The sequence below is a fragment of the Nerophis lumbriciformis genome, linkage group LG04 (genome assembly GCF_033978685.3).
Source record: "Nerophis lumbriciformis linkage group LG04, RoL_Nlum_v2.1, whole genome shotgun sequence".
NCBI lineage: Eukaryota > Metazoa > Chordata > Actinopteri > Syngnathiformes > Syngnathidae > Nerophis > Nerophis lumbriciformis.
The window spans coordinates 50,782,957-50,795,000 of NC_084551.2; the positions used below are offsets into that span (position 1 = coordinate 50,782,957).

Below are 12,044 nucleotides of genomic sequence, written 5' to 3' on the forward strand. Positions count from 1 at the left end.
CCGTATGAAAAAATTAGTGATTTTTTTAGTTGTGATTTCCTTCTCTGCATGAAAGTTTAAAAGTAGCATATATTAATGCAGTATGAAGAAGGTTTTAATGTAGACATGCAACCCTTGAAAGAAAATTTTGAAAATCAAGACTACATTTCCTGCAAATGGGTGCATTTCTACCCTATATTTTAACTTTAGATTTATTTTCATATCAAACTCTTTTGGCTGTCTTTTTGACATTTACATCCGGCGCCCCCCTCCACACCCTGGATTATAAATAATGTAAATAATTCAATGTGATTATCTTGTGTGATGACTGTATTATGATGATAGTATATATCTGTATCATGAATCAATTTAAGTAGACCCCGACTTAAACAAGTTGAAAAACTTATTGGGGTGTTACCATTTAGTGGTCAATTGTACGGAATATGTACTTCACTGTGCAACCTACTAATAAAAGTCTCAATCAATCAATCAAAACACATAGAATCATCATACTGCTGTGATTATATGCATCAAGTGTTCATTCAAGGCTAAGGCAAAATATCGAGATATATATCGTGTATCGCAATATGGCCTTAAAATATCGCAATATTAAAAAAAGGCCATATCGCCCAGCCCTAGTTCAATGATGCCATTTCTGTTTGTCATGTATAATTTTGTCTATTTTGTGTTTATCCTTGAATAAACAGGTCAGTTTCTTGTTACCAACCATTGTGTATTATTCAAACTCCCCTAATTCAGCTGGCTAGATGTTATCAAGAGTATGAAAACCCTTTTCAACATGATTCTGACAACTAAGTGGGCTAAATAACTTTAAACTTTAATACATGCTCGGATAGGCCAGTATCGGTCAGTATCGGTATCGGTCAGTATCGGTATCGGATCGGAAATGCAAAAACAATATCGGTATCGGATCGGAAGTGCAAAAACCTGGATCGGGACATCCCTAATCTCTAATAACAATTAGCAAATATCAATTCTTACTGTACATTACTTTTTAACTAAAGTACTAGGGACAGCTGTATAAAGTGAAAAGAAAAAGCAGCGTCTTGTGCAGTTCTGGGAAAACAGGACTTTGTACTGTGTCCATTTGTGAGGCCACCGTTGTAAATGGGTTATACTTGTATAGCGTTTTTCTACCTTCAATGTCCTCAAAGCGCTTTGACACTATTTCCACATTCACCCATTCACACACTGATGGCGGAAGCAGCCATGCAAGGCGCTAACCACGACCCATCAGGAGCAAGGGTGATGTGTCTTGCAAAGACACAACGGACGTGACGAGGTTGGTAGATGGTGGGGATCGAACCAGGAACCCTCAGGTTGCTGGCACGGCCACTCTCCCAACCGCGTCCTTCCACACCAAAACTCCTCCAAGCCTGACTTCACCATGCTTGCTTTGAGCACAGGAAGCTAAAAAAATGTTCCCCAAAGACTTTTCACAGGATCCGATTGCCTTTGTATGAAAACAATTTAGGACTCTAAACCTCTCATTCATTCAATCATGGATTCAAAATCTGTGTCCCAACACTTTTGTCCATGTGGTGTACACATGTAGCCACATGCTCTTCCTGTAATGCGAGCGCCTTCCTGGGAGAGCATGTGAGGAGCACGGTGAGAGTGTTTCTATGTTTTAAGTGCTCGGACAGCATTTGTCACTCAGCCTCCTCCAGCGTCAGCGCCAGGAAACATGGTACATGGTACATGGTGCATGGTACCTTCCCTGGAAAACATTGCTGGGATTTGTATCTCTTTTTGCAGACCTGGGCCAAGGTCGCTTTATTTTTCTTAAGTGGAGAAGATGTAGAGCAAGTGTCCCTAAATTGTTTGACTCAATGGCCGGACCACATTGGGCCATGTGTGTGTGTGTGTGTACGTGTGTGTACGTGTAAATAATATTTATTTATATACACAGTCGCGATCAAAAGTTGACATACACTTGTAAAGAACATAATGTCATGGCTGTCTTGAGTTTGCAATACTTTTTTTTTTTTTTATTAAAGGCCTCGCCTTTTCTCCTCCAAACATATTGCTGGGTATTGTGGCCAAACAGCTCGATTTTTGTTTCATCTGACATCACATGGATAAAGATAAGACCTTCTGGAGGAACGTTCTGTGGTCAGATGAAACAAAAATTGAGCTTTTTGGCCACAATACCCAGCAATATGTTTGGAGGAGAAAAGATGAGGCTTTTAATCCCAGGAACACCATTCCTACCGTCAAGCATGGTGGTGGTAGTACAAACCCCGTTTCCATATGAGTTGGGAAATTGTGTTAGATGTAAATATAAACGGAATGCAGTGTTTTGCAAATCCTTTTCAACCCATATTCAAATGAATGCACTACAAAGACAAGATATTTGATGTCCAAACTCATAAACTTTATTTTATTTTTTGCAAATAATAATTAACTTTGAATTTCATGGCTGCAACACGTGCCAAAGTAGTTGGGAAAGGGCATGTTCACCACTGTGTTACATGGCCTTTCCTTTTAACAACACTCAGTAAACGTTTGGGAACTGAGGAGACACATTTTTGAAGCTTCTCAGGTGGAATTCTTTCCCATTCTTGCTTGATGTACAGCTTAAGTTGTTCAACAGTCCGGGGGTTTCCGTTGTGCTATTTTAGGCTTCATAATGCGCCACACATTTTCAATGGGAGACAGGTCTGGACTACAGGCAGGCCAGTCTAGTACCCGCACTCTTTTACTATGAAGCCACGTTGATGTAACACGTGGCTTGGCATTGTCTTGTTGAAATAAGCAGGGGCGTCCATGGTAACGTTGCTTAGATGGCAACATATGTTGCTCCATAACCTGTATGTACCTTTCAGCATTACTGGCGCCTTCACAGATGTGTAAGTTACCCATGTCTTGGGCACGAATACACCCCCATACCATCACAGATGCTGGCTTTTCAACTTTGCGCCTATAACAAGCCGGATGGTTAGTTTCCTCTTTGGTCCGGAAGACACAACGTCCACAGTTTCCAAAAACAATTTGAAATGTGGACTCGTCAGACCACAGAACACTTTTCCACTTTGTATCAGTCCATGCGCCTTGCATGGCAGCTCCCTCCATCAGTGTGTGAATGTGTGTGTGAATGGGTAAATGTGGAAGTAGTGTCAAAGCGCTTTGAGTACCTTGAAGGTAGAAAAGCGCTATACAAGTACAACCCATTTATCATTTATTTATTTATCTTAGATGAGCTCAGGCCCAGCGAAGCCGACGGCGTTTCTGGGTGTTGTTGATAAACGGTTTTCGCCTTGCATAGGAGAGTTTTAACTTGCACTTACAGATGTAGCGACCAACTGTAGTTACTGACAGTGGGTTTCTGAAGTGTTCCTGAGCCCATGTGGTGATATCCTTTACACACTGATGTCGCTTGTTGATGCAGTACAGCCTGAGGGATCGAAGGTCACGGGCTTAGCTGCTTACGTGCAGTGATTTCTCCAGATTCTCTGAACCCTTTGATGATATTACGGACCTACAACTCTTATTTTGTTGTGATAGAGTGATTGGAGCACATACTTGTTGGTCACAAAAAACATTCATGAAGTTTGGTTCTTTTATGAATTTATTATGGGTCTACTGAAAATGTGAGCAAATGTGCTGGGTCAAAAGAATACATACAGCAATGTTATTATTTGCTTACATGTCCCTTGGCAAGTTTCACTGCAATAAGGCGCTTTTGGTAGCCATCCACAAGCTTCTGCTTGAATTGTTGACCACTCCTCTTGACAAAATTGGTGCAGTTCAGCTAAATGTGCTGGTTTTCTTACATGGACTTGTTTCTTCAGCATTGTCCACGCGTTTAAGTCAGAACTTTGGGAAGGCCATTCTAAAACCTTAATTCTAGCCTGATTTAGCCATTCCTTTACCACGTTTGACGTGTGTTTGGGGTCATTGTCCTGTTGGAACACCCAACTGCGCCCAAGACCCAACCTCCGGCCTGATGATTTTAGGTTCTGAATGACTGAGCATTTCATGGAAGCTGCTTTTATACCCAATCCTGTTCCCAATTAGCCTGTTCACCTGTGGGATGTTCCAAATAAGCGTTTGATGAGCGTTCCCCCACTTTCTCAGTCTTTTTTGCCACTCGTGCCAGCTTTTTTGAAAACATGTTGCAGGCATCAAATTCCAAATGAGCTAATATTTGCAAACAGTAACAAAGTTCACCAGTTCGAACGTTAAGTGTCTCGTCTTTGCAGTCTATTCAATTGAATATTGTCATGATCCGTGGCCCGTATCATGTTTTGGTATTTTCGGTTAGTTTTGGACTCCTTCAGTTCCTGTTTTGTGCACCTTTGGTTACCATGGTTGCTTTTCACCTGCCTCTGACTGGTGTTCGGGACGCTCACCTGTTCCCCGAGCACTAATCAGAGGCATTATTTAAGCCTGCCTTTGCCGGTCAGTCGGCCAGGCTTCTTTGTTTGCTTCATGCTCCTGTTACGTGAGTATTGCTTGTCTTTAGTCTATGCTAAGTAGTAGCCTTAGCTTCAAGTGCGATCAGCACGTTTTTCCTCTGACTTGTTTTCCGTTTTTGGTACTTGTTTGATTTAGAAAATAAAACCATGTTCCTACCTGCACGTCCTGTCCAGAGTGGTCCGTTTGCATCCCGGGGGAACGAACCTCGCAACAAGCTGCGACCCCCCCGCACGTAACAAATATAAGTTGAAAAGGATTTGCAAATCATTGTATTCTGTTTTTATTTACCATTTACACAACGTGCAATCTTCACTGGCTTTGTAAATTGGTGTAGTTTTGAATTGTCTACGGCAGGGGTAGGGAACCTATGGCTCTCGAGCCAGATGTGGCTCTTTTGATGACTGCATCTGGCTCTCAGATAAATCTTAGCTGACATTGCTTAACACGATAAGTAATGAATAAATACGCTGGTAATCAGTGTTAAAAATAACGTTCAAAATATAAAACATTCTCATGCATTTCAATCCATCCATCCGTTTTCTACCGCACTTGTTCAAGAAGTCGCATTAATGGTAAGAAGTATTGTATTTATTATTGGTTAGCTTCAGAATAACAATGTCATTAAAAAGAATAGGAGACTTATTATACTCTAAAAATGTTGGTCTTACTTAAAAAGGCACGCATTTAGTTGTATTCAGTGTTATAAAATATTATATGGCTCTCACGGAAATACATTTTTAAAATATTTGGCTTTCATGGCTCTCTCAGCCAAAAAGGTTCCCGACCCCTGGTCTATGGTGATTGGACATTTTTTATAATGTTCAGTGGGCAGGTTGTGTGTTTTCTACCACAAGTATTAACTTTCTGTGTTGGTTTTGGATTATTTTGACCATGGGTGGGAAAGGTTGTTTGAATTGGTTCCCATATATTGATTCTCTGCAATTTCAATACAGTATGGCGTAATGCTTACTAACTATATTGAAAACATCCATTAGATGGCAGCACATTTACAATGTTTCAACTTTAATATTGTCAAATACCATATTTTTCGGACTATAAGTCGCAGTTTTTTTTCATAGTTTGGCCGGGGGTGCGACTTATACTCAGGAGCGACTTATGTGTGAAATTATTAACACATTACCGTAAAATATCAAATAATATTATTTATCTCATTCACGTAAGAGACTAGACGTATAAGATTTCATGGGATTTAGCGATTAGGAGTGACAGATTGTTTGGTAAACGTATAGCATGTTCTATATGTTATAGTTATTTGAATGACTCTTACCATAATATGTTACGTTAACATACCAGTTGGTTATTTATGCCTCATATAACGTACACTTATTCAGCCTGTTGTTCACTATTCTTTATTTATTTTAAATTGCCTTTCAAATGTCTATTCTTGGTGTTGGCTTTAATCAAATACATTTCCACAAAAAATGCGACTTATACTACAGTGCGACTTATATATGTTTTTTTTCCTTCTTTATTATGCATTTTTGGCCGGTGCGACTTATACTCCGGAGCAACTTATACTCCGAAAAATACGGTGCATATATATATATATATATATATATATATATATATATATATATATATATATATATGATTTTTTTTTTTTCCTTCTTTATTATGCATTTTTTGGCTGGTGCGACTTATACTCCGGAGCGACTTATACTCCGAAAAATACGGTATATATATATATATATATATATGATTTTTTTTTTTTCCTTCTTTATTATGCATTTTCGGCCGGTGCGACTTATACTCCGGAGCGACTTATACTCCGAAAAATACGGTATATATATATATATATATATATATATGATTTTTTTTTTTTCCTTCTTTATTATGCATTTTCGGCCGGTGCGACTTATACTCCGGAGCGACTTATACTCCGAAAAATACGGTGTGTATATATATATATATATATATATGATTTTTTTTTCCTTCTTTATTATGCATTTTCGGCCGGTGCGACTTATACTCCGGAGCGACTTATACTCCGAAAAATACGGTGCATATACACATATATACATATAAATATATATATATATATATATATATATATATATATATATATGATTTTTTTTTTTCCTTCTTTATTATGCATTTTAGACCGGTGCGACTTATACTCCGGAGCGACTTATACTCCGAAAAATATGGTATAAACTTGTGACTTGCAGCGGGCCAGATTGTGGGCGCTTTTGACCCGGATCCGGCCCGCGGGCTGTGGTTTGGAGACCCTTGATGTGATGTAGAGTAGTGATGGTCGTGTAATAGAACTAGAACACATTTGATGTCAGCTTGACTGTCAAGCATTTATCTAAACTAAGTACATTAATGAATTGTTAATATTATTATTCTGATAATGTCCACCAAAAGTAAGCATTATTACCTGATCATCAAATGAGACAGAAGTTTTGTTACAGTTCTTGCACTTCTGCGGTTTTAAGAATCTTCCAGAATGTTTTTTTTTTCCGAAGTCACATCTCTTGGCAGCAAGAGTCCCAATTGTGTAGTTTCTCCTTCTCCGTGAAAGCATCATGTCCTTAGAAGGAACGAGCCACACGCTCAAAAGGCCACAAGCACTTGTTTTCTTTCCACCTGTCGCCATGGCGACACTCTGAACTTCGTCAGAGGCGCCGTGAAGATGAACGACCACCAGAAGTTTTGTCAGACGCAGGATGAGCTGGTCTCCTCTCTGCACGGCTACATTTTCCCCATGTCACAAATACACATATACATCTACATATATTGTTTCCATCAACTTAAAGCTGTAAATGACCTTAATGTATCCCTCCAGGCATCCTCTAATTCAGGGCTTTCCAAACTTAGGTGTTCTGAAAAATGAATTTTTTTTTTAACCTTTAAGGCTTCCCTAAAATTTGGTCCCGGGGACCCACTCATAAAAATGTTAAAAATGAGAAATAAATCATTTTTAAAAGATTTTCCCCCTGAAAGGGACAAGCGGTAGAAAGTGGGTGGACGGATTATTCAACGCTTAAATCTCCAGATCAACTTCAGGTCTATCTGTTGATAGTAGGTGTATTTTAAAAAAAATAATCTTTTATGCCCTTTTCGTCAAAGAAAACAGTTTTTTACAGCAAAAAATGCAATATTTGCCCCCCAAAAATTTCAAAGTGGATTACTTGTTGTGAAATACCTTAAATAATTGAATAATAATAATAACACTACTGATTTTAATACTTTATTATTTTTTGAGCACTGCTAATCCAAATACAATTATTGGGGATCCAAACAGGCCCCACTCATAAAAGTGTTAAAAGTAAGTCATCCATGTTTTTGTTTATTTTCAACACACAAGTCTCTAGTCTAGATCAACTTCAGATCTATCTGTTGATTATAATTTTTTTTGTTTGTTTGTTTATTAATTCTTTGTTTTAAGTCTTTTTTTTTCCCAAAGAAAACACAAAATATGCAATATTTCCCCAAAAAATATTTCCAATTGTTATTGAAATTAATCAAAGTAATTGAAGCCTTGAATAGGTCAATAATTATTATTATTTATTTTTTTAAGCAATAACAGCTTTAAAAAAATAACAACCTGCATGGGGGCTTCCTGTTAATTAAGTCAACATTTTCTTGTTATCTTTTTTGCTCTTTTTATTCCACTTTTTTCACGTATTTTTATAGGGCAAACACACACAATATGCAATATTTTCCCCCAAAATATATCCAATTGTTATTGAAATTAGTAAAAGTCATTGGAGCCTTGAATAGGTCAATAATTAAAAACATTTATTTGTTTTATGTTTTTTTTTTTATAGCAAAAACAGTATTTAAAAAATTGTTGATAAAGTCAATATTTTCTTGTTACCTGTTTTGCTCTTTTTATTACACTTTTTAAAATGTTTTTATAGGGCAAACACACACAATATGCAATATTTTCCCTAAAAATATTTCCAATTGTTATTGAAATGAATAAAAGCAATTGGAGCCTTGAATAGGTCAGTAATTAAAAACATTGATTTTTTATTTATTTTAGCAATAACTGCTTTAAAGAAAATAACAGCCTGCATGGGAGCTTTGTGTTAATAAAGTCAACATTTTCTTGTTACCTTTTTTGCTCATTTTATTCCACTTTTTTCACGTGTTTTTATAGGGCAAACACACACAATATGCAATATTTTCCCCCAAAATATTTCCAATTGTTATTGAAATTAATAAAAGTAATTGGAGCTTTGAATAGGTCAATTAAAAACAACATTGTTTTTTTTTTAGCACTAACAGCTTTAAAGAAAATAACAGTCTGCATGGGAACTTTGTGTTAATAAAGTCAATATTTTCTTGTTACCTTTTTTGCTCTTTTTATTCCACTTTTTTAATGTGTTTTTATAGGGCAAACACACACAATATGCAAAATTTTCCCCAAAAATATTTCCAATTGTTATTGAAATTAATCAACGTAATTGGAGCCTTGAATAGGTCAATAATTATTTTTATTTTTTTTAAGCAATAACAGCTTTAAAAAAAATAACAGCCTGTATGGGAGCTTTGTGTTAATACATTCAACATTTTCTTGTTACCTTTATGCTCTTTTTATTCTACTTTTTTAATGTATTTTTATAGGGCAAACACACACAATATGCAATATTTTCCCTAAAAATATTTCCAATTGTTATTGAAATTAATAAAAGTAATTGGAGCCTTGAATAGGTCAATAATTAAAAACAACATAGATTTTTTTTTTTTTTTAGCAATAACAGCATTAAAAAAATAGCAGCCTGCATGGGAGCTTTGTGTTAAAGTCAACCTCTTCTTGTTACCTTTTTTGCTCTTTTTATTTCACTTTTTTAATGTGTTTTTATAAGGCAAACACACATAATATGCAATATTTTTTCCAAAAATATTTCCAATTGTTATTGAAATTAATAAAAGCAATTGGAGCCTTGAATAGGTCAATAATTAAAAACGACATAGATTTTTTTTTTTACAATTTTTTTTAAGCAATAACAGCTTTAAAGAAAATAACAGCCTGCATGGGAGCTTTGTGTTAATAAAGTCAACATTTTCTTGTCACCTTTTTTGCTCTTTTTATTCCACTTTTTTAATGTTTTTATAGGGCAAACACACACAATATGCAATATTTTCCCTAAAAATATTTCCAATTATTGAAATTAATAAAAGTAATTGGAGCCTTGAATAGGTCAATAATTAAAAACATTGATTTTTATTTTTATTTTTTTATTTTTTTTAGCAATAACAGCATTAAAGAAAATAACAGCCTGCATGGGAGCTTTGTGTTAATAAAGTCAACTTTTTTAATGTTTTTTGTTTTTTTTTAATTTTAAGCAATAACAGCATTAAAGAAAATAATAGCCTGCATGGCAGCTTTGTGTTAATAAAGTCAACATTTTTTTGTTACCTTTTTTGCTCTTTTTATTCCACTTTTTTTTATTGTTTTTATAGGGCAAACACACAATATGCAATATTTTCCCCAAAAATATTTCCAATTATTATTGAAATTAATAAAAGTAATTGGAGCCTTGAATAGGTCAATAATTAAAAACATTGATTTTTATTTTTATTTTTTTATTTTTTTTTAGCAATAACAGCATTAAAGAAAATAACAGCCTGCATGGGAGCTTTGTGTTAATAAAGTCAACTTTTTTAATGTTTTTTGTTTTTTTTAACAGTATTTTTAGAATGAGCCACAGGCCGTTTAAAAGGTCGCTGCAGGCCGCACTTTAGACATCCCTTCTCTGTATACGTAGCTTCAAAATTGTTCAACAAAAAAAAAAATCCCACAATAATGAAGGTGACAAGTGTGTTTGGAAAAGACCACGTCGAGTACTGCTCCTAACTGCCGCCATTACTCTACCCAGACCGTCAAGGCCACGTCCCCGCTGGGCGACCCGAGGGTCACCTACAACCTGGAGGAGGGCCAGGTGCCCGAGACCAACATGCCGGTGCGCTTTTACATCAAACCCAACCGGGCGGGTGGTTCGGCGTCCATCCTGGTGGCCGAGAACCTCGACTACGAGACCACGCGCTTCTTCGCCCTGAGGGTCCGGGTGCAGAACGTGGCCGCCGTGCCACTGGCCTCCTTCACCACGGTCTACGTCAACGTGACAGGTGAGGATGCCACATTGACCTGATTAATAGGAACACTCTTTAACCTCCTGAGGCCATTTGATGTCCTCCTGCAAGGGACAAGTGTTTGATAACGGTCATTTTTAATTAAGGGCTATCCTGATCCAATAGTGATATCGCCTATCGGTCAAGTGTGTGGTTGTATCAACTTGTAAAATGGCCATTACAAGCGGTCCTGCAGCGTGTTTACTTGTGCAAAGCTGGACAAACAGTTAACATCTAAATGTCCTCCAATTAGCACACTTGTATTTTCGTCCAATCAACATGGTATACGATGGCAGCTACACAACAACATGATATACTATAGCAGCTACACAACAACATGGTATACTATAGCAGCTACACAACAACATGGTATACTATAGCAGCTACACAACAACATGGTATACTATAGCAGCTACACAACAGTTTAGCACACAAAGTAGACGTATGTAAACAATGTCGTTATTTGAACATTATACAATACCACATTTAGGTATCAAGCATCAAATAGTTATAGTATTATATTATATAACATGCAAATACTAAATATCTAACGCATCCATCCACCCATTTCCTACCGCAGACACGTATAAGTATCCAGTAACACACGTGTCCGCATTATTCAATGTACTGGGCCATGAGAGGCTTAACCGAATGAATTATCGTGGCCATTAGGTTTTGACAAAATGAACAATTACCACTCCACTTCAATTTGTTGTGCCCCCCCTCATGCCAGAATGCCCCCTCCGTGTTTAAGAATTTAAGTCTCGTCTTAAAACCCACTTTTATTTTCTGGCTTTTAAATGAGCCTGAGTCGTGTGGTCTTCCATGTCTTTTATTGTTTTATTCTATTTTATTGATTTGGTTTTACGTTTCTTGGTGTTCATATTTTTGTTATTGATTTGATTATTTTCTTATCTATTTTTATTTGTATTCTAATGTATTATCTATTGTTATTTTAAATGCTTTTGTCAGAATGACTTTCTATTGGTTTTTTTTATGTGCAGCACTCTGGAAATAGTTTTAAATTCAAAGACAGCATATGTACATTCCAGACAGCAGTTAAATAATATTATTTGATATTTTAAGCTAATGTGTTAATAATTTCACACATAAGTCGCTCCTGAGTATAAGTTGCACCCCCGGCCAAACTATGAAAAAAACTGCGACTTATAGTCCGAAAAATACGGTATATGTATGTATGTATGTGTGTATAAATGTATGCATATATATGTATGCATATATATATATATATATCCATCCATCCATCCATCCATCTTCTTCCGCTTATCCGAGGTCGGGTCGCGGGGGCAGCAGCCTAAGCAGGGAAGCCCAGACTTCCCTCCCCCCAGCCACTTCTTCCAGCTCTTCCTGTGGGACCCCGAGGCGTTCCCAGGCCAGCCGGGAGACATAGTCTTCCCAACGTGTCCTGGGTCTTCCCCGCGGCCTCCTACCGGTCGGACGTGCCCTAAACACCTCCCTAGGGAGGCGTTCGGGTGGCATCCTGACCAGATGCCCGA

At 37.0% G+C, this 12,044-nt stretch overlaps 1 protein-coding gene across 1 annotated transcript in view; it reads left to right on the forward strand.

Moving 5' to 3' along the window:
* The window catches only part of LOC133603496 (neural-cadherin), a 422,478-nt gene that overhangs the window by 277,684 nt on the left and 132,750 nt on the right, over window positions 1-12,044 (forward strand). The window contains exon 16 of the mRNA XM_072913050.1: window positions 10,275-10,524. Coding sequence (XP_072769151.1) covers window positions 10,275-10,524 — 250 coding nt within the window. The remainder of the gene's footprint in view (window positions 1-10,274; window positions 10,525-12,044) is intronic.